Source organism: Phodopus roborovskii, unplaced genomic scaffold (genome assembly GCF_943737965.1).
Source record: "Phodopus roborovskii unplaced genomic scaffold, PHOROB, whole genome shotgun sequence".
In the NCBI taxonomy this organism is placed as follows: Eukaryota; Metazoa; Chordata; class Mammalia; order Rodentia; family Cricetidae; genus Phodopus; species Phodopus roborovskii.
Genome location: NW_026126408.1, coordinates 7,037,467 through 7,060,406, shown reverse-complemented (window position 1 = coordinate 7,060,406; position 22,940 = coordinate 7,037,467). Strand labels below are relative to the sequence as shown.

Genomic DNA, 22,940 nt, shown 5'->3' with positions numbered 1-22,940 from the left:
ACTGAACTTTCAAAAGGCGGGCTGCATACAGATTGAAGGCAAGACAGGGCCGGTTTTCCCCTTTGCTCTCACTGCAGTTCGCTACGCCCAAAGCCTTTCTGCTGTTTTTTTTTTTTTTTTTTTTTTTTTTTTTTTTTTGACATACGTGCTTCTGGGTGTTGGAAACCGTGGGGTCCAGGCCCTAAGGGGCAGGAACTCAACTGGAGCTCTTCAGATGCCCGAGGTCACCTGGAAACAAAGAGGCCATTTATTTTTTCTTGTGGTCTTGGACTACGAAGAGAGAGGGCTTTGTCTCTTGTGGGAAGACAGCAAAAACTTAAAACAAAAAAAAGCCAGCTCTTCCAAATAGTGCTCATGTCTTCAAAGGTCCAGAGTTCTCAGCACTTTGCTCCAAGACTCTAGGAGTCCCATTCTCACTCGGAGGAAAGGTGGGAACAATACATCAGTCCTTTGGCTTATATATAGCCTCATTGCTTTCTGTGAGGTGGCCCTGAAAATCTTGCTCACCTGGAGGGTGCAGGGCACCCTCATCCAGAGGGCGCTGCAGCCTCGCGCATAGAGGACCAACAATTGCCCTTCCCCAGGGCAGCGCCTTCGGACTCGGAACCAGGCCATAGTAGCGGTTGCACCTGGGTCCGCATCAGCCACGCATCAAGGAAGTCACGACGCGGGAATCTCAGATTGTTGGCACCAGGACTCAAGGAAGGAAGGCGGCCCTCAGACCCCCGGGAGATGAGGAGTGGGGTGGGCTTCGATCTTAGGAGGCGTGGGAGGGGGTGTGGCTGTATCCCGGGGGGGGTGGGGCGCTCCAAGGGGGCGGGGAAGCCCAGAGGGCGGAGCCGAGGGGTGGGGACTGGGGCTACCCAGGCCCGCGGAGCTGGGGGTGGGTGGCTAGTTTTTTGCAACGGCTAACAGCCTGTGGGTTTATTATAAGGCGGAGCTCGGCGGGAGAGGTGCGGGCCAGCATAGACAGAGCCTGGCGCAAAGGAAGGAATCTGGCAGTCGAGGAGCTGACTCTAGCCGGTGGAACCTGCAGCCCTTGCTCACTCAGGACAGCAGCGCCGGCCAGGCAGGCGTCCGGGACAGCAAAGCGCAGCGCAATCAGCAGAGCCGACCGGCAGCTCCGCGCAACCCGCAACTCCAACCCGCGCAGTCCGCGGAGCTCCCGCCGCTGGTCTGGGCAGCATGAGGCTCGCGGCGCTCTGGCTCTGGTTCTGCGCCCTGGCGCTGCGCCTGCAGCCTGTCCTCCCGGTGAGTGTGGCCCGGGGCAGGGCTAGAAGGCGGCGGGAAGCCTGGACTCGCCACCCGCCGATGCCATGCAGGCGGCGGCACGTGGAGGGGGAGGGGAGCGGGGACTTCTTCCCGCGCTGCCTGGCGGATCCAGGGGTGGTGAACCCTTAAATAAGGACTCCTGCCCTAATTCCCTCCACGGTCGGTGGGTGCCGCGCGGGTCCCACAGCCCGTGGTCGGGACTGGGGCGTCCCGCTGAGTGGACTCTCCGCTGGTTCCCGGCGATCAATTAAGTAAAACGACTCCACATGGGTGTGAGTCCGCCGGCCTGCGGCGGCGCCTAAAGTCACTCTCTCCCGCGACTGTCTCGCTGGCCACCTCAGCGGCCTGGCCTTCGCCAGTGACCCGGAGGGATGCAGTGGCCATGGCCACAACGCCCTTTCCGCAGACCCTAATTTAAACCAGACTGCAGGCTGCGCCCCCAGCGCGGTGGAGCCCGGGCTCCTGGGTCTTTGCACCCGGGCAAGTTTGGGCGCAGCAGAGCCGGCGCCGGAGCGGGAGGGGGCGGGCTTGCGGGAGGGACCGGGATCGGGGCTGTGCGTGGGACACAGGAGGGTGGCACGGGGCCCTTCAGTTTTTTTCTGGCTGTCCCAGGTGAGCTGGGCCGAGCTGGCAGCGGGAGATTCCGGGAAGTTGGCTTCAGACCGCTAAAGACCCTAAGAACCCAACTTTGGGGTCACTGAAGTTGTGCTGCCTCCCGGAGGGCCTCGTCCGCATGGCCGGCCCTGGGGACCCTTCCCGCGAGTGGACCCCGGTACGGCTCTTCCCCTCCCCCGACTCGGCTTTGTGCTGAAGCCGCGCGCAGGGAAGGCGGGTCCCTTGGCCCGCCCAGTAGGGCCGCGGGGAAAGAGGGGCGAACGCAGAGCTGGCGATTGGTGGGGGGAGGCCTCTGGGTAGGATGCAGCCATCCACCTTTGGCGGGGGTCGGTCTCGCTAATGAGCGACTTGGCCGACAAAGAGCTTGTCGAGGGTCCCTAGAAAGTGCTCTCCCGCCCCAGCCGCCGTCCGCTAGCCCGCCTTCCCCAACGGGGGCGCTTTGTTCTCGGCCCCTGTAACCCTTCCCTGGGAACCGCCCCGCAGCGCCGGCCCTTGACGTGGGCCGGGTCCTGGGTCGCCGCCAGGTGTCAGCGCTTGCCCCCGGGGTGTCCACGCCCCTAGCCCCGCACCCTCGGTGGAGTCCGGGGGTCCTTCCGACTGGCGGGGTTTGACCATCCCGCTGAGAGGCAGAGTCGAGGTGCGGAGCCTCAGGCTTTATCCCTTCCGGAAGTGGCAGTCTCCCACCACCACATCTGGTCTGTTTAACTTTGGTAGTCCTGGCAAAGAGACACGTGCACAGGGAAGGAGAACTGAGAGACACCCAGGTCGTGTACATATAAAGTGGCATCCCGGATCACTGTTAATGGGCATTGTCTTGGCCGCATCCCAGGTGGCTCCATCACTCTGGAGTCTTGAGAGAGGACCTCGGTACTTATCAAGTTGCCCATGAGTTGGGGGGCCTGTGGGGTGCTGAATCAGGGTTCTCAGGGAGGGATATGGTTTCCGAACTGAGTCTCCGGTGCACTCTTGGCTTTAAGGTCCAAAAAATTGCTCTTGAGGGTTGTGGTTTCTGTGGGACTCAGATCATGCCTGGAATCAAAGTTACCACTGTGGAGAGGAAAGTGGAGCCGCTTGGCATGCCTCCCTGACCTGCCTGGCATTACATCCACCTCCAGCCGTTCTCTCTAGTCCCAATGTGAGGCCTCACTGGGGCAGTGGAGATGCCGTACTGCATTGCTTTCCAGCCAGGATGCAGCTTTCCTGCTGTCTTTGGTGAGGCGGATATTCCTATGAGCTAGGGCTCTCAAGCTCCCGTTACTAATACTGAGTAGGCAGTAGGAGGTGGCAATTCTGTCTGAACTGTGCTTCCCGGAATTTTCTGTGTCCTGGGTAAGGAGCGGGCACTGTAGCAGGCTGCCTTTCTGACCTGGGAGGTTGGACCCTTTAGGGAGACACAAGGCTTAGGAAGCAGAGTTGTCTCAATGGGAGGGACCTGCAATCCTGGGAAGGCTCCCTGGAGGAAGAGGCTGAGCTGAGCCAAGCTTTGAGGACAGACTCCCACTTGGAGGCAAGGGTGTTCTTTTGCTTATTCTTATTTTATAAAGTTTGGTTAGTTTGTTTTCTTCCAGCAAAAATCCATGTTTGGTTAGAAGTGGGTGTGGAAGAAGCAGGGCACTTCCACATCTCCCCCCCCCCTTTTTTCTGGATAATGGAGGCAATTGGGGTTTGCTTAAAAGGGAAGCAGAAACCCATGCCAGAGATCTTGTTCCCTTCCTAGGGCTCCCTTAGCTCCTGTGGGAAGCAGGTCAGAGCACCCCTGGGGATCAGTGAGCTAGAGATTGACTGTTGGGTGCCTGCCTTTGAATAGGCAAGGGGAGGCTGCTGGGAACCACTCCCCAGAGACTGGAACAGGTTTGTCCAAACTGTCCCTCAGTGTGTGTGTCACCATGGTCTTTTGTTTCTGCTATGTAAGGGAAAAAACAAAGTTACTCTGGAATAGTTATTTGCTATTTTTTCTCTTTCTTTCCTTAATTATTTGGACTAGTAGAGACATTTCCCCTGAGGTCTGGCAGAGTGGGAGGGAGAGGGGGGAGGATGGGCTCGGCCTTTGGAGATGATGTCACTGCTGGCTTCAGCTCCCCAGGGAGGGTGGAGCTGGTTTTAACCTACCTGTGGCTCCTGATGGGCTCCAGTAAAACCTCATTAACACACATTGGTGGGGAGCTGGGCCTGGAAAGAATGACTGGAAAGCTTGGTTTTTGCAGTACTTTCTAGACATCCCCATCCTCCCCTCCCCCTCGGCATTGCAGCAGAATTTCAGATTCCTGAAATCCTCTGAAAATGTATCATCATGGTAGTCAGACGTTTTCTCAGTGGATTAAAATTGCCTCCTTACAAAGTATTCTTTTCTTTTCTCTCTCTCTCTCTCTTTTTTTTTTTTTTTTTTTGAGACAGGGTCTCAGTTATATAGCACTGGCTACCCTGAAACTCACAGGGTAGACCAGGCTGGGCTCGAATTCAGAGATCCACCTGCTTCTGACTTTATGTTCTGGGTTTAAAGGCATGCACCACCACTCCCCACCTTTACAAAGCATTCTTAGATTTGAGCAGCATTCTAAAACCCTTATTTCCTTTCCATTGTCCTAAACAAAAAGAAAAAGATGCTATGTGTATTTAATCCCTCCTCTTCATGGTGATCAAGCAGTCTCCTGGTTCCATGTGGCTCCGAAGAACACTGTGTCCCAGTGCCTGGTGGTTTGCATTCTTAACTGCCTTTTTCCTTCTCAGTTTCTGGTGGCTAGAAGTGTCGCTGGTGTGCCCAAATGCAGCAGCTTTTCTCCTCAGTTCTGATTTATTTTCTTTAGCAGGAGGAAAAACAAATGCGATTGGTTATGATTCTTACAAAAACAAAGGTCTCACCTGTGGATAACTCTCAGGCTGTGTGAATCTGATGTCCCTCATGGTCTGCTGCAGTGTAATAGAATGGGCCAAAGGGAGCTGTCACCCCCACAGGCCTGAATGTGATGCACAGGCATTGACCAGGTGAAGGACCTAGGGAACCTCCCTCTGTGAAGAGATGTACTTAGTCAGTGCTAGGAAGCACTCAGTGCTAGGAAGCGTGTGTGAGCATGAGCCCCAGTTCCCTAGCCTCCTCTCATCTGTGACTTACTGGCTCCAGCTACCTTGGACTAACTAGGCTAGTTCACACTGTGTGAAGATGCAAAAGCCTTTGTTTTGGTTTTGAGACAGATTCTCCACTCTGTAGCCTAGCCTGGCCTCAAAGTCTTTGCAATTCTGCCTCTACTTCCAAAGTGCTGAAGTGACAGACATGAGACACTGTGCCTGACTGGGACTCCTGTATTTGCTTTTGACTTTGTATCTTGGCTTTTGTCTTTTTCTCTGTCTCTTCAGTGTATGTTTTAATTCTACAATATTGAGCACCCATACTGTTTGTCAGGTCGGAAAGGAAACTGCTTTGGATCAAGTAGAGCCCCAGACCAAAGCTCCACTGTGCCCCTGATTATACTATGTAATCTTAAGTGACTCACTTCCAAGTCTTCTTGTCACCTCATCCATAGAACAACTATCGCTATACCTGCTCTTTCTGCCCTCATTCTGTCATTTGTGTGTTCATTTCATAAGAGATGGTGTGAAAGTGCTTTGTAATGAAAGTGTCTGAGGAAAGGTAGCTGTTGGTAATATTTAAGTTACCTTCCACCGAGTGTGTGCTAGAGAGCACTTGGCGATTTTCTTACTGTCCAACTTAGTCTTTTTTTATGATATATACCATCACCTCATCTTTTGAATGAGGAAGAAATGGCTTACAGAGGTCAGCTCTCCACAAAGAAGAAAGTGGCAGAAACTGGCCTCTTGGTATGTGGTTGTATGTATGTGCTTGTGTGCACACTTATGTAGATGTATGATGTGAATACATTGTAGAGTTGTCCAATGCCTATGGCCCCCAGAAGCCCTGAACACAGGGTCTAGCTGGGCCCTGTGAGGCCCTCCGTGCTTGGTGCTTCCAGGCCTTCCTGGACTCTCTTGCCTGTGAGCATTTTGCATGGAAGGGGTACTTGGCAGGGCTGAGTTGGCCTGCACTGTGCCTTTGGGCAAGTCCTGGGATTGGGCAACACCCCGGGCCTTGGCTGTGTGTAGCTGATGGTTGCTTGGGTCCAGGCAAGAGCTCTTAGAAAGCTGAGGTCAGGAGACCTCAGTGGGTCTTGACAGTGGACAGTATGTACCTGGGGCTCCACAAAGCTTACATGCTGTTGACTGAGTGCTGAGGAGTCTGTCTGGGCAGTGCCTGCCTTCCTTCCTTAGGCAGCACTCAGCTTGTGCTTTTTTTATCCTGAGCATGGGGGACACACAGATTTAGTAGAACCTTTGTTAAGCCCAGGGAGATGGGTATCCTGGCCACAAGTGGGTAACTTGGGACCCAAGACTTCGGGTTCCTATGATGCATTCTCCTGGCTCTTTCCAATGCCAGAGTATGCTAGGGAAGCATCTTGGACATTATATTATTTCTTGTCCCAAAGCACACAGAATATACTGTTTCCTAATTGCTTCCCCCCACCCCCACTGATTTTTCAAGTGTTGGTTTTGAAAATCTCTTCTGAGAGCTTGCTTTAGTGTGTGCAGAGTGAAGACACTGGAACAGGAAGTCTATAGAAAGAGTATTTTCATCTCCAGGACCTTGTGCCCTGGGGCAGAGTCAGTATGGTGTCATTTCCCTATTGGCTATTTGAGGAGAGATTGGGTTATAGGTGGGAATGCACATTCTAGAACCTTCTATTGAGTGTGACAGGAATGCTCTGACAAATGCCCAAAGTGCTTGGACATTTGCCTTTTACCATAAGCAGGTAGCTTCAGGTGCAGACTCTAGACATGAAGTCCTTGAACTTGGTGCCGTTTTAGCTCCAGATGTGCAGCAGCCTGGGCAGCCTGCTCTGGGATGACTTTGCTTTGTAGACATAGGATACTGCTGCCTGCTTTACAGGACCTTTCCGGGTTACTTCTCATTGTCGATGCTGGGGAAACCCTGACAAGGGGTGGGTGTTGGAGAAGGGGTGCCGCCTGGCAAGTGCTGTGTGTTTGGAGAGTCGGGAGGTCTGGTGAAGCCTGCAAGTGGAGGCAAGTTTAACATGACTGGGGAGAAGGTAGTGGGTAATCTTTGGACCACTGACAGGCGGGTGTGGTAGTGGTGGTAGTGGTGGTAGTGGTAGACTGGCTCTCCTTTTAGAGATTTGCCCAGGGATCTTTCCTGCTGACTCTGAGAGCCTCTCAAGGGTCTCAGTCTGTCTCCTGGTGTTTATGGCTTCGTGGGCTGCCTAATTATATAGAGAGGCTGTGTTCCTCTGGCCTCCAGCCCTGGGAAAAGTCCTGCCCAGTGACTCACCTGAGGCCTGCAGCATGCTCGGGGCTGTGGCCATGCCTGCATAGCCCTCGTGTTCTCACTCTATGGGGCTCCCCTTTGAGTTCTGCAGCAGTGGTAGAAACATTGGGGAGACTTGGTCACCTCTTATTTGCAGGTGCCTCCCTTTCTGGGTGTCTTCCCCCTTCTGAACTGCACTGCACACCCAATGCTCTTTGTATCCCTGGCTTAGAAGCATGCAGAAATTATTCCTCTCTTTGTCCTAGATTTGTCCCTGACTTCTTTGTGGCCCAGGTAAGTAGTTCACCCTGTGGGCCTGTGAAATTTGCTCCAGGGCCTCTCTCTTCCCATTGCAGTGTCTAAGAGTCATGCACTGGCAGAGAGGTCTTGCCTTGGGATGGGTGAAGGTGACCTTACAGGGCTTCCCGGGCTACTTTTGTCTTTCTGTCTTTATCCCTTCTGGGGACTCAGCAGGGACAACTGACTGCTTGCTCCAGGAGTCTCAGGATAGACCACTCTGGAGATGGGGGTGAGGCAGGTTTTCTGATCTTTGCCCTTGGCATTCATTGTGGGAACCAGAGTAGATGAAGCCTCTGGGCCAGGTCAGGCTGGGGGTGGAGGCCAGGTGATGTTCTCTGTACCCACACCCAGGCATCCTGGCACCCTCCCCAAGGTCCGCTCATCAGCAGGAATGAAAGCTGTGCCGGGCAGGTTGGGGCAGTGGGCAGGTGGGCGTGTTTATCACTGTGCTCATCAGCTGAGTCACGATGCCAGGCCCCATGAGTTCTCCCCGGAGACTCACCCAACCCACCTTGACCTGCTGGCATGAGGTGGGGCAGGGCAGTGGGACAAGACAGGCCTTGGGGGGCTGAAAGGAAGAGGGGGGTTCATGTCCTGGCTGTGTCACAGAACTTGTGGATTTCTCCGGTGCTCCTGGATCTCTGCTGTCTCAGGAGGATTCTGCCTTAAGCTAGAGTATCGCTGGGGGTACAGGAAATGCACCAAGGAGGTGTGCCCATCTGTAGAGGATGTCCACCATTCTAGACCAGAGACAGTGGTGGAGAAGGGCATTTGGGACTCAGCCCTCTCCTGGGTCTTCCTAGCCAGCCGGAGGTTTTTATCTCAGAGTTTCACAAGGCCAGAGGGTCCACTTTGGAGACTGAACCACAAGGCTGGTTTCTGTCATGCGTTAGACTTGCCAGCTCTCTGGCTATGGACAGTCCTTAGGGAGAGTCTCATAGATGGGGCATCAGGAAATACAAGATAAGCAGGCACCTCTGTCTCTTGGGCATCTGTCTCTACAAATGGTAAGAGAATCCTTCCTGTACAATGACAGGGAAGAGACACCCTTAGTCTTTCCCACTTGGGTCTATCCCAGCGCTTTCTGTGGCCATAGAGGCTCTCTTTGGCTATACCATCTGTCTCATAAGGGCAACAGATAGGCCTGATGCCTGGGTTGCTCACCTATAGCCATTGGGCTGGCCAGGTGAGGGGGACCCAGAATTGGCAGGCTGGGAACACAGGATACTGATGCGAGACAGACTCACCAGGTGGGTTGCGTAAGCATCACTCCTCCCTAGGATGGGGGCTGGTATCTACTTGTGGCATCCAATGTGTGCTGGTCCTTGGCTGCCATAACAGCTAAGGATGTTCCTGGGGCTTCACTGGTTGGGGATTTGATTGTATCAGAGGGCACAGAGTGACACTAAGAGATCCTCTGCAGCAGCCCTTGGCATCCCTGCAGACCCGGAAGCACACAGGCCTTAGAGATCCATGCTTCTAAGGAAAGTTCCAGGTGGATATGGAGGTCAGGTTTGGGCTCGCAGGGCCCCAGGCTGTAGAATGTCTAAGGAACCATGGAGACCGTTGTGGAAGTTGACGTCAGCTTCTCCCAGAGAGAGCTGAGGAGGTGTGGTGCCCAGAATGCATGTTGGGGAAGAAATGGGGCCCTTGCTTCCTGCCGAGGCTTGGTCTGTGGGCTTTGTGGTCTCTAGGTTCTGTCCTATATCCCTGCCCTTGCCCCAAAGGCACTTTGAAGGGGCATTCCAAGAAGACACAGTGTTCCCTCTGTTCCCCCACCCCAGGAGGAGGCAGGGCGGACTGTAGCTTCCTAGAAGTGGTCCTGAGGACTCACTGGTGAATTTGAAAAGAAAAGAGATTTGCTGCCATACAGGCTGGCCGTCCACTGGACTCACCAGCCCTTGTCTTCCCACAGAAGTCTGGGTCTGCCTACCTTTGGGAGTCCAAGCTAACTCAAATCTTTCAGGGCTTGAGTAAGGGGCTACTGGAGTGTTATTAGCTGGCTGTTTCATTTTGGCAGGTCTAAACCCAGGGTGGGCTAGAGAGAAGTATGAGGTAGAATCTGACCCACCTGAACCACATCCTGGCTTTATTGTTTCCTATATCATCTTGCATGTAATTTTTTTTACTTCTAAGCCTCAGCTTTCTCTCCTGTGAAATGGGGTCATCATATCCTGCCTGGACGGGCTTCTGAAAAGATGAGTGAATATGTGAAGTGGTTGGAATTCTCTCCTTGACTGGGCGGGGGCTCAGTCTACAGGAATACTGGGGATGGCCTACTGTGTAGAGTACCCCCAGTGGCTGTGCCTGTACAGGAGGTTGCAGAGTCTCCTTCATGTGCATGACCGTTTTCTGGTCTTGCCCCTGGAATGCTGATGTCACAGGGTCTGCAAACACAGCTTTTGTCCTTCCTCAGAAGTTCAAGCCATTTCTGACAGACCAAACTTTCATCTTCACTGAGTCTCTATATGAGGCTGGATCCTGGCCTAAGCTGCGTGGGCTAGGCTGTCAAAGTGGAAGGGAATCAGGGAAACACAGACAGTCGGGCACGTGGGTGGGGGCTCAGGCAAACAGGGTTGTAGTTGTGGGAAGCCGTGGCCTGTGCGTGGAACTTGTCACTGAAGGTTACCTTGAGAGGAGGCAGGTTTCCCAAAGACACCAACACTGGACTAGAGTGCAAGGTGTGTGTAGGCACCTGCTTTGTGCCCACTCAACTCCATGGTGATGATGGCTAAGGTCTGGCAGAGCAAATCTGCCTGGCCTCTCTTCACTTTTGACACTGTGCTCTTAAACAAGTGACTGTCCCCTTTGCCTCAGTTTCCATATTGTGCAAGATGGGTAGGGCTGTAGGGTCTGAAAGTGGTTTTAAAGATAGGTTAGCTAATTCAGGGAAAGTGTTCAAACCGGTACCTAGCACATTACTCAAGAAATAGTGGCTGCCGATGACTGATCTCCTAAGGCCTAGATTTGTTTCTGTTCTTCATGTGGCCCTAACAGTCTGGGTCATGTGTTCCCTATAGCCTGGGTCAGGTCCTTAGTTTCTCCCACCCACTGATGGGTCCAGGACCTATATATGGGGGGGGCAGGCTGCCCCCATATTCCCTTTAGCCACCCCTGTGTCAACTATAAAGACTGTGGGGTTGTGCAAGCCTCCAGCCTGTGAGATGTCAGTGAAAGGCTTAGGCTGTTTTGTTCCTTTGTGGGCTGGGGCCAGTCCAGGAAGTGAGGAACCCACCCACCTTTCCAGAAGAAGACTTCCCTCGGAGAGTCCTATTCCTCAGGCTAGCCCACCCTGCCACTTGTACGCTCAGCTCAGTCCCCTTTTAATCTGAATTGGGCATTACGTGAGGGGGAAGGCACAGGCATCTTGTAGTTCAGGAGGAAAGGAGGAATTGAATGTATTTCCTGTGTACCTGTCACCCTGCATTCTCACAAAGGTTAAAGAAGTTTGCTCTGGGTCTCTTCTAGTCTCCCTTTTATAATCTACCCAACTGCAGAGCCCCTCCCCCACAGGAAACAGGTTTATGCTGTGATGTGAGTGACTGGTACCCCTCAGCCCCTCCCACGGCATTTTAATTTTTGAAAGGGCATTGCGTAACTGCAGGGACACAAGAAGAGAGATTTGGTGGTTAGAATTGGAGCCCTGGCTGCTGCAGGTGTCAAAAGTTTCTGCTTCTGTGAAACTTGAGGACACTTTATTTAGCCAGTTCAGGGACCGAATGGCCGGAGAAGTCTGTGGCACAGGTGTTGGGCCCCCATGCCCTGCTGAGTCTATAATCAGTAGGTAGCAGTTTTGGGGTGCTGGCAGCCTAGGAGTGATCATGGTAGGGGTTCCTGCACTGCTCTCTATCCCCATCTCTCAAGTCCCCTGCCCCTGATCTTCAAGGTTTGCCCAAGAAAAGCCGAGAGGACCCCCAGCTTTGCTTTAGGATAGCCTGGGGTCAGCATGATGGAGGGGTGGGGGTGGGGACAACCGCAAGAATGCCTTGGCCATCCCTTTCATCTACACAGGCTGCTGCTACCCAGAGGCACTTTGATTCCTGACCTCTCCAGCAGCCTCCTGGGCCATAATGTTCTTTGGAAGTGTTGAGAGAGGACATCGAGTGACTGTGCCCAGTGTTCCTGCCTGCCACCTACCACCACTGTTGGATGCCATGTTTGTGGTCTGCTGCCCATTGCTTCAGTCACTGTCTGGTTGCTCCTTGAGAATGAGCCAGAGGCGCCCCCCCCCCCCATCCAGAGAACATGTAATGTACAAGCTGTAGGCTGGGCCATGGGAGCCCTCTTGCTATCATTCTGTCAAATGGTATAGACGGGGAACCCAAATCAGGTTTGTTTCAAGAAATAAGAGCCTGGATTATAAGACTTCTTTTTGATATTTTGGGTTTTCTCATTTTCTCTTAGCACATCCGGCTGGTTAGAGCCAAAGGACTTGAAGAGAGGTGGCTGGCAAGTGTGGCCGATAGGTTCAGTCTGGCTCCCTCTGGGAGCATTCCCTGGTGAGAGGCTGGCTGGGCCCGGGCCAGCTGCCCTTGCTCCACACTCACTGCAATCTCACCCTGCCTGTCCTGGCTGGGTTCTGGCAGGTGGGAACTGTGGAGGAACTGGTCTTCCAGCCACAGTGCCACACCCAGCTCTCAGCTGAGCCTCATCAGAGACTAGTCCTGGCATGTGGACTGTAGGGCAGGTGCCAGTCCCATCCCACAGGGAGGTGTGGGCATCTGGGTACTCAAGTGACATTGACCTATTGTGGGCTTTGAGACTAGAGGTCTGGTGCAGGGAAAGGGCCTCGTGCTGGGAGACTTGACCCTGGCATTGACCTCGTCTGATGTTACACTAAAGGGAGATGCTGACAGAAAGGGTCCTTACAACCAAGAAGGGATACTGTCTTTGCCCTCTGCCCATTCCCAAGACTCCCCAAGCCACACAGAGGATGACTGGCAGGTGTAGAGCAGCAGGGACCGCTGAGGCTGGGAGAGAGTGGTCCTGTCAGTGGAAGTGCTACCAGGCTATGGGCCTTGGGGGTGCTTTGGGCTCCTGTGCTCCCTAGCTAGGCACTTGACACTCCTCCACCTGCCTGTCCTCCGTCTTGGCCCCACCCTGGGTTGGGCCTCTCACTCACTCCCTACTGGGTCACCAGTCACCTTCCCTGCAGGTCCCAACTTGACTGTTGGTAGAGAGACCGAAAGCTGATAAATCATGGTGGCTGTCAGCCAGAAATTTGGGTGGTGCCTGAAGGCACCAATGGGGACCATCCCTCCTGGAAGTGGCTTTAGGAAGGGGTGGGTTTTGGGCCTTGAGGCCTCCCTATAGTTTCTCAGGTCTCTGAGAGAAAAATGAGGGGTGGGCATCACCCCACCATGAATCTCCGATCATCACACTGCCCAGTGTGGCGTGTGGGAGCCATAAAAGAATTCAGGGTTATCCAAGCCACTTCATCCCCCCCCCACACACACACACACTCACAATGGGTCCAGAGACACAGGGAGAGCTATCTAGACACCCAGTGTAGGGGTAGTTGAGCTACCGCTGTCCTCGTTGGAGATGCTTTGGGACTGACGGCTCACCCTATTGCTATGTGCTCCTAGCATTCAGCTAGCTCTAGAGAGAAAGGTGACTGGGAAGGAGGGCAGTCAAGACCCCAGGCTGCAGGGCTACCAGGATAGGAGATTTTAGCCACGTTCTTTCCTGTATGCTCTACCCTCCCGGAGACACATTGCACCTTGTAACACACCTGCCCTTGAGGCCCACCTTTTACCTTTGGTGTCCCCTGGGACACCAAACATCTTCCCACTGATTGATGTCAGTCAGATTACAGTATGGGGCAGCTAGTGTGAAGGGAAGCCAGCTACTCGGGAAAAACAATGTTGTTCCTGGTCGACCCTGGCAGGGAAGAGGTCCTTGCTTCCCTTGCTGAATTTAAGGATCTTTAGAAGGTTGAATGTTCCCTCAGTTCCTTGGTGAAGTAGGCCTTCTGTATCAAAGTGTTTTGTCTGCCAACAGTGAAGGCATCGGAAGTAAAGAATAATCTAGATCCTCCCCAGGTTGCTTTGCTCTTGGTGCTGGCTTACGGAGCTCTCTCGCTGCTTGGTGCCTTGCCTTTGAACACTGAGTTCATTCAGGGGCCTGGAATGGAGGTCTTGCCTTCCCACTGCACCTCTAAGTGGAAACTTGCCTCTTGAAGTGACTGCTCTCAAAGTAGTCTCTGACAAGGAAGTGTCATGTGACATTATGGTTGTGCTTGGGGTCCCTGGGTGCAGGTAGTAGTTTGGATGGCATTCTCAGGACACATGTCCAATTTTACAGAGGGAGGTGAAACCTAATTTCTGTAGCTCAGAGTTCTCAGCACCCCAGAGCTGTGAATTATAGGGGGGAGAGGAATTACTCATAGCTCTTAGATCCATAGGTCTAACCAAGACACTGGGGTGGGGTTAGATCTCTTGTATACTATGAGCGTGCTTGAAGTCCCCTGGGCTATTTGCTGTGGAGTGGAGTCTTAGTTGGATAAGAGTGAAAGGTGTTTATCCTGCTGTGACTGTGGGGGCCATTATCCCTGCACTTCCCAGTGTGGCATGTTGATTGGACAGAGATCATGTGACTGGAGCTTGGGCTTCTGGAACAGGTTTAGAGCCCCAAACTAGCTGGGATCCAGGCTGCTTGGGAATGGCTGTGACCCAACTCCTTTGATAATAGCAGCCCTTTGTCACTGGATGTTGTGACTAATGGGACTTGTTGATTCAATGATTTGGCTCCCACCCACAGAAGTTGGGTGTTCTGTTACGGCATCAGGCAGCTGCAGACAACCCATAGTTCTCTTCTCTTTCCCACTCTATGAAGTGAAGTTCCCAGCACTGCCCAAGTGAGTTGTCTTATGCTCTCCTGGGGCTCTTCAGTTCCCAGCCCTTGAGGCTTCTCCTTCCCCAAACCTCTGGAGTGGGGCACTGGGTATGTGCTGGGAGCTCTTTTAGAGCCAAGACCAGTCTATTTCTTAACTTGTTTAAGAAAGTTCCCAAAGTTAAGCAAGTTCCCAAGTGATGATTCTAGACTTTTGAAGGAATCCATTTAATATCAAAATTCTGTGACCTTAACATTTTTCTTTTATTACACCTTATTTTGTGTGCATGTGTATTTGTATGTGTGTGGGCATGCACATGGACAGGAGGACAACTTGGGGAAGTCAGTTCAGTTCACTCCTCCTACCATGTGGGTCCTGGGGATGGAACTCATGTGATCAGACTTGGAGGTGATGCTTCAGATACAAAGATAAGCACTATGGAGTTGGTAATGCTCTTTAAGGGCTATGTGATTTAGATATCATTGAAGTTGCACAGTAGGTGATGTGGTAGTGTCTTAGGGTGCTGATGGGAAGCCAGGAGTCTTTGTATCTGGCAGCTAAGAGTAGTGGGTGGGGGCAGATGGGCATCTTCTCCAGAAAGCCCACAATCCCTGAACCTCTTGGAGACATCCACTTGATACCATTCCCTGAAACACAAATGAGGTGTATTCATACCCAGGATACCATGGCAAAGTGCTGGAATATGGACTACCCTCAGCCCTAGGCAGCCAGGACATAGGGCTCCATCAGATTGCAATGGCTGTCATAGAGGGTAGCCTTCTTTCTAGCTAGTGTGGATGTAGGAGCTGCCAGGAAGTGGCTCCAGGCTGCAGTTAAGCATCCCAGCCAGCCTTCTGCCCACAGCTCCTAACATGCTCTTTGGCAATGGCTTGCAACTGGAGGTGAACTTTCTCCTGTACCTTGTCCTGACCCATGCTGAGTCAGGACTCCGTGTGTGCCTGGTACCCCCCTGGGCTGCTAGGCAGGGCTAAGCATTCATCTTGCTCCCTGGTGCTACAGCTGTAGTAAAGAAACTGAGACAATTTTGCTTGAAACAGATGGACTCAGCCAGGGAAAATGGTCCTTAGGCTTGGGGAGTGGGGAAGAAAGGATGTACTGTAGTGTGGGGACATGGTTTGTCTAGCTGGCCTTGGGTAGGTCCTTCACTCTGGGAGGTGCTGTTTCTTATGTCTCAGAGATGCTAATCTCAGCCAACCTAAGGAGTTGCAGGGGAGAGGTGTAGGAATCAAAGTGAATGGTAGGAATTCTCTCCATCCCCAGGGAAGACTCTCCCTGCACTGGGTCTGTGCCTTGGGTGTGTCACCCGGGGTCCTTACTACACAGCCTCGGGGGATGCCCACAGCGATGTGCTGATTGGTCTTCTCTTCTGCTCTATATCTGGACCCCACGGGTCTGCTCCAGTGATCCTTCCTGCTAGCCCAAATCACCCGGCTTCCAGGCTCTGTGCATCAGTGAGGGAGCTAAGTGGCCCCGAGTTTGATAACATAGACCATGAAACTCTTTCTTACCATGATGGTTCAGCTATATTCCTTGAAAAATGTGTGTGTGTGTGTGTGTGTCCTGTATCCATGTGTGATGTACATGAACCACAGCAGGCATGTGGAAGAGGTCAGGCAAACTTACAGGAATCTTTTCTTCTCTGCACTTGAGTCCCAGGGTCAAACTTAGGTTATCACATTTAGTGGTAAGCACCTTTACCAGCTGAGCCATCTTGCCACCTCCGTTCCTGTTCTCAATTTGTTTGGTAAGCAGCTGATTTTCTTGAGGCCTGCAGAGGAGAAAGATAAGGCTGGCTTGCCTTTACCTCCCCAAGTGGCAAAAGGGGATGGCTTGATGCGAGTTTCTTTATCCCTTCACATCCCAGAAATGATACTGAGGAGGGAGGGCCCTCAAGAGCTCTTGAGAACACAACAGGCTTCTAAATGGTACCTGAAATTGCATCAAAAACTCCAGTCAGCTGGGACCTGGGGAGTCATGGTTCAGACTCACCACTCCCCAACACACCCCATTTCTTCATGGGCTGAAGTTTCTTTATTCCCACCCCTGTGATACCATCATGAATGGTCCCAGCTGAGGGTGGAGGTCAGTCAGGGAGCTGTTTCTGTTTCCTTAGCAGAGGTTGGGGGTTGCTGCCCCCCTCCCCGCCCATTCCCTGCTCTGGACCTGGTTTGCTGGTTTCAGTAGAGATTTGCTTTAGAAGCTTGTTGTGTATACAAGATCCTAGTGGGATAAGCTGAACAAAGCCAGGGAAACAAATTGCTTCCCTGTGAAAATCCAATCTTATCTAGCTCTTAGAGAGGCCCTCCCTTTTGGGAAATTACTGATTTTTAGGATTTCCCTATGGTGGTGGTGGTTAGCTGCCTTAATGTTTGCCTGGATCCCAGGATATCTTCATGCCATAGCTACCTCAATTGAATAAGATCTGCACCCCTGGTGTGTGACTCAGGCTGGTCTAGCTGCGTCCAGGACCTCTGGCCCAGCTCCAGCTCTCCCTCCAATGTAAGGAGTCCCTAGGTTAGGAACTGGTAGAGTTGGGACCTAGATAAGGAGGTCTGTTCCTGTCTGGAGGGTGCTGTTTTCCCTCACTAAAGGAGTCAGTCACGGGGAAGGCTACCACAGGAATCTGGGGTACCACCTGGGGTAGTATAGACAGGATGTGGGCTGTCAGGTGATGTGGGGATAGACTCTTTAACTATGGATGATGAACCACAATGAACTTTGAGTGTCTACTGTAGCTGTTCTCAACCTCTGCGTCACGACCCCTTTAGGGTCATAGACCAGATATTTCTCCATTACGATTTATAACAGTAATGAAATTATAGTTATGAAGTGGCAATGAAATGATTTTGTAGGTGGGGGTCGCCACAACATGAGGGACCGTATTAAAGTGTCGCAGTGTTGGGCAGTGACTGCTCACTGGAGTTGAGCCACAGTGAACCAACTGTACTTGAAGTTGGGTCTGTGTGAACTCAAAGCCTTTGTCCTGGGGAGAAGAGTGTGCTTTTGCTTTGTACTTCTAAAGGAAGTTCAGTGTTACTTCTGGCCTAGCAGCTTCTACACACACTGAACCGCCCCCATAACCAGTAGAGCTTATACAGCTGTAGCTTTTCTCCGTGGGTCCCACAGCCCTATTCGTGAGTGAGACCAATAGGGCTGTCTGGGTCCTCTCTGCATGGTCTGCAGAGGCTCTGTCCTGCCTCCTCATGAAATTCTATCTTGATCCTGTGTTCCCCTGCTCATATGAGCCTCCTCCCCCGAATCCCAGAGTTCCTCATCACAAATAGAGCCTCTCTCACTCATTACTTAGAACAATAGGCAGGGGCACTTGTTACATACTAAGACTGTGTGTTCTTTTACTTCACACAGAAATTTTGTGACCGTTTTGTAGTGCAGGTGATAGTGCTGACACCCATTATTCAGGTGGGGAAAGTGAGGCTGTAAGATGTGTGGTGACATCACTGGGGCCACTCAGCAGGTAAATGACAGAGGTCTGGGGCAGGGATCTCTGGGGCCCTTTAGCTGAACCATATTAATTCTTTTTCTGTTTTGTTGACACAGTAGTCTCTGTGTAGCCCTGGCTGGCCCAGAACACACGTAGAGAAGGCTGGCCTCAAATTTGCTGTAATCTTTTATGTCTCCCTCTTCAGTATTATGATTGTAGGCATGTGTTACTTCTTTCAGCTGTTGTCCTGGTTCTGGTCTGTGCTGGGACCCTTGTAAGATGGTCTGAGCTGGGTTCTGTGGGCTAGTCTCATTGCCAAGCATGTCACCTACTTACCTGGGCCTTCTGTACCTGGTGTCCCGGAACCAGTGCTGGGGAGGCTCAGGGGCCTGACTCTGTCCCTTTCCCATCCTGCCTAGCTGGGGGCAGTGCACCACATCCCCCATCCCTGCCCAAGTCCCTGGACTATGTTTGCACTCCACCACCTGCAGCCCCTTAGAGTTGGAGCCAGCAAGGCGGGCCACATTCCTGCAGCTGCTGTTGCCAAGGAGAGCCCATCCCAGGCCCACAGCCCATTCATTGGCGCCTCCTTATTGCAGAAGCCTTTTCAGATTAGTTTCCACTGTCCCCAGCCTAAAGGGTGTCCCGTCCTTTCTTCACTAAGAAGACCAGGATACAGTCCTTCCTGTGGCTGAGAAAATGGTCCTGTGACCGGGCCTGGGGCCACCCTGGGTGGGCAGAGCTGCCTTAGCCCAGACAGCTCCACTATGCCGGGCCTGGCTCTCTGCTTCTCACACTTGAGGCTTCTGTGTCCACACCCCAGGGTCTAGCTCAGCTGGACACTGATTTTCTTCTGGGGGACTGTGAAAGCTGGTGGCTTCCATGCCTGATTCTCAGGGTAAGACCAACCAAAGTGTTTCACAGGGATCACAGCTTGTAGTCCCAGGTTGGGTTCCCTCTTTAGAGAGCACCCTGGGGGTAGGACCATGTGCCCATCTCTTGCATCTCCACTTGGCACCAGGTTAGGTCGTTATAGCATGGGGGATACGAGGAGGACCAGGGAGCTCCGCAGAGCTGAGTGCCCCAGAGCCGTATGCAATGGCTTCATGGCTTCCTACATGTATAGCTGGGATAGTAGACTGAGCCTGTTTGGCTGCCTAAGATGTGAACTCAGGGATGCTGGGCATTGGCTGAGCCTAATCTCAAACCCCTCTCTGATCTCTTTTTTCCAGCAAATTGTGGCCGTCAATGTGCCCCCTGAGGATCAGGATGGCTCTGGGGATGACTCTGACAACTTCTCTGGCTCAGGCACAGGTAAGGTGGGCCCAGAACACTGAGATAGCCACAGGTCATGGCTGGAGTGGGTGAGCAGGCAGTTACTTAGCTTTAGTGAGCCTCCTTCCTTCCCCATCCTGCCCTCAGCCATCAGAGTCACAGAGACAGTGCCAAAGGGAAGAACAGTGTTTAGCTGCAGTTAAGGGACCCCCCCCCCACACACACACACAGTGAAGTGAATTGGCTCTAGGAGGCCATGGACAGCCTTTGGAGACAACTCTTGGAGAAGGAGTTTGACTGAGCCTTGGTGTTTCCATCTGTGAGACCCAGAGGCTGTTGGGAGCTGTTGTAGCATAGGGTCTGCTGGCTATAGAATTACCCTCACCTCTTTCCCTAGATAAATTCTGTCTGGAGAAGAGAAGGCTGTGAACTGCAGCTAGCCTAAGAGGTCTCCAAGAAGGGAGGTGTGGGGAGGGGGAGCTCAGAAGGGAAGTCAGGGGAGCAGTGGGAAGTAATCCAGAGCAAAGGGCTGGGAGATAGTAGGATGCCTGCATGAGTTCCCAGGGAGACAGGTAGGATGCAGCCATGAGTTCCTAGGGAGATAGGAAGGATGCAGCCATGAGTTCCTAGGGAGATAAGAAGGATGTAGCCATGAGTTCCTAGGCCTTTGGGGAAGAAGGCAGTATAGGTGTGTGTCCTGAGTTAGGGTCCTATGTATGGTGCTTTAGCCCATGCTCACAGCAGAGCCCCTTCCCAGATTCCTGGGATCTTCCTCACAGTTCAGAGAGCATGCTGTTCCCAGGCAGCTGAAGCTGCAAAGAACATCTTTTTCTGGTCTGTATTTTAGAGTTGAGCCTTGACTAGTTCACCTTGGAGGACTCAGACCCCAGTCTCTTCACAGCATGAACTTGTCAGGCTTGACACTTGGGCGCCTCCCTACCCTGACATCCCTGATTCTATCTCTGTAGGTGCTTTGCCAGACATCTCGTTGTCACGGCAGACTTCTTCCACTCTGACAGCCACACCCACAGCTCCAGAGCCCACCAGCAGGGACTCTGAGGCCACCTTCACCTCCATCCTGCCAGCCAGAGAGAAGCCTGAGGAGAGACCACCAGAGCGTGTAGCAGAAGTGGACACTGGCTTCACCTCTCAGGACAAGGAAATGGAGGTCACCACCAGGCTCAGGGAGACCACACAGCTCCTGATCACCCAACGGGTCTCAACAGCCAGAGCCACCACAGTCCAGGCACCTGTCACATCACATCCCCACAGAGATGTGCAACCTGGCTTCCATGAGACCTTGGCTCCCACAGCACCTGGCCAACCTGACCATCAACCTCCAAGTGTGGCGGATGGAGGTACTTCTGTTATCAAAGAGGTTACCGAGGATGGAGCTACCAATCAACTTCCTACAGGGGAGGGCTCTGGAGAGCAGGTGAGTGGCCACTAGTACCTGGCATCTTGGCACCTGGCACCCTAACATTCTTTGCCCTGTAAAGCACATTGTAGTCCTCACCACAGTGATGAAGTCACAGGGTCTCACATCTTCCTGCCCTAAACAAACTGATTACAGGATCAGGAGGCCCCTCAGACATCACTCAAGAGCTAGCCACCTAATGCTACACCAGGGTGAATTTTCTCTCTTAGAGCATCATGGGATTTTCAAACAAGAATGTGTGCTTTGTGTCACTTGAGGTGGTATCTGTGCCTTGGGCAGCCATGGTCCTGAGTGTGATTGCATTCTGTGACAGATGATGTGGGGTGGCGAGGGAACCACAACAGGGCGTGGCAGTGCTCTGGGTTGCTATTGTGTGGATGGCTCCAGCCTGACCTGATCCCGACTTGTCCTCCTGTAGGACTTCACCTTTGAAACATCTGGGGAGAACACAGCTGTGGCCGCCATAGAGCCTGACCAGCGGAACCAGCCTCCAGTGGATGAAGGAGCCACAGGCGCCTCTCAGGGCCTTTTGGACAGGAAGGAAGTACTGGGAGGTGAGTCTTCCTTCAAGTAGCTAGGAGAAGACAGACTGTGGCTCTGTGGTAGCCTGGGTTTCAGGGGTGCAGCCATCTTTAGCCATGGGGTGGTGAAGGAGAAGGCCACTTCCTGTGTTGTTCATACCCCTGAGCCCATATTGCCGCTGATCTGAGCCAGCCTCTGTCTACTCCCTAGGTGTCATTGCTGGAGGCCTGGTGGGGCTCATCTTTGCTGTGTGCCTGGTGGGTTTCATGCTGTACCGGATGAAGAAGAAGGACGAAGGCAGCTACTCCTTGGAGGAACCCAAACAAGCCAATGGCGGTGCCTACCAGAAACCCACCAAGCAGGAAGAGTTTTACGCCTGATGGAGGAATAGTTCTCCCCCCAACCCCAGCCACTCACTAGGCTCCCACTTGCCTCTTCTGTGAAAAACTTCAGGCCCTGGCCTCCCCAACAGTGTGTTGCCTCCTCAGTACCCAGACCCTTCCGGCTGTTCCTGCCCGAGCAGTCCCCAGGGTGTGCTGGGAATTCATTCTACTTCTTTGACTTCTGCCTAGAAGCTTGGGCGCAAAGGGTTTCTTGCATCTGACCTTTCTACCAAAGCCATGCCTGGTGTCTACTATTCTGACTTGGTTTCTCCGAATGGGAGGAGACCCAGCTCTGGAGAGAAAGGGGACCCAGCCGCTTTGGACCTAGATGGCTGGAGGATCCGGGGGACAGGAGAGGGGCTTCGGCTGACACATGCCATAGCACTTATCCATAGAGACTGCTAGGGTTGGCCATGCTGTGGTAGGGGATGGAGTCCAGGGCTCCTTGGAATTCACTTTGCATTGTGGGGAAGTCTACTTTAGATATCAACTTGTTTTTGCACATGTTTCCTCTAGTTTCTCTGTTCAGAGCCCCAGTAGACTTTACTTCTGGGATAAAGCAAGTCAGTTGACTGGTGTCCCTCTCCTTGCTTCCCTAATCTACATTCGGGCGACAGCATCGGGGTCATTAAGACTTTGTGTTTGTTTTTAACCTAGAAGAACCAAATCCAGATGCCAAAATGTAGGCTTAGTTTGTGTGTTGTCTCTAAGTTTGTCGCTCATGCGTGCAACAGGGTATAGACTATCTGTGTGGTGCCCCATTTTTGGTGGTCCATAAGTAGACTGGCTAGTCCAGGGTGTCACGGGGTAGCCACCTCTTGACCAGTCATGCCTGTGTGCATGAACTCAGGGCCATGGCGTGGCCTGGGCCACTGCGACATTGGAAGAGCCTGTGTGAGAACTTACTTCTATAGCACAGTCTAGGGATGGAGGGGAGAAGACTGTGGGGTGGGGAAGGGGTGGCAAGGGTGCCCAAGACTCTCCTGCCTTTGGTACCATCTCTGGTCACCATTCTTCTGAAGTTGACAAGACACATCTTGAGTATGGCTGGCACTGGCTCCTCCAAGAACCAAGTTCACCTTCAGCTCCTGTGGCCCTGCCCCAGGCTGGAGTCAGAAATGCTTCCCAAAGAGTGAGAGTCTTTTGCTTTTGGCAAAACGCTACTTAATCCAATGGGTTCTGTACAGTAGATTTTGCAGATGTAATAAACCTTAATATAAAGGAGTCCTATGAACTCTACTGCTTTTGTTTCTTCTCTGGGTTGGTGGCGTAGACGTGGCCAGCCCTCTCTCAAACCCTGGTAGCCCAGGGAAGCTTGGCTCAAGGCTATATTCCTCCAGTTGTATTCTCCAAGGGTAGGATCCTGGGTCCAGGGTTCCTCTAATTGTTTTTGTTTGTTTGTTTGTTTTCTTTTGACCAAACTTCTTTTGAAAGTTGGTAGGTTCAGCCAAGGTTTTACAGGACCTGATGTCTGCTCTTCTAAATGGTTTTAAGTAACTGGGACTCTAGTGTAACTTGATCTGGGG

At 52.5% G+C, this 22,940-nt stretch overlaps 1 protein-coding gene across 2 annotated transcripts; it reads left to right on the top strand.

Annotated features, from left to right (window-relative positions):
- The first annotated feature begins 903 nt into the window (after positions 1 to 903).
- Sdc1 (syndecan 1) lies at positions 904 to 22,638 on the top strand. 2 transcript variants are annotated; one of them, XM_051181679.1, is made up of 5 exons: positions 904 to 1,251; positions 19,029 to 19,110; positions 20,040 to 20,506; positions 20,928 to 21,063; positions 21,242 to 22,638. In XM_051181679.1, exons 1-5 carry the CDS (start codon positions 1,186 to 1,188, stop codon positions 21,409 to 21,411), a joined length of 921 nt encoding a protein of 306 aa, XP_051037636.1. In that variant the 5' UTR covers positions 904 to 1,185; the 3' UTR covers positions 21,412 to 22,638. The 2 variants fall into 2 exon arrangements, with proteins under 2 accessions (XP_051037636.1, XP_051037637.1); XM_051181680.1 differs by lacking the exon at positions 904 to 1,251 and adding an exon at positions 1,991 to 2,044.
- The last annotated feature ends 302 nt before the right edge of the window (positions 22,639 to 22,940 follow it).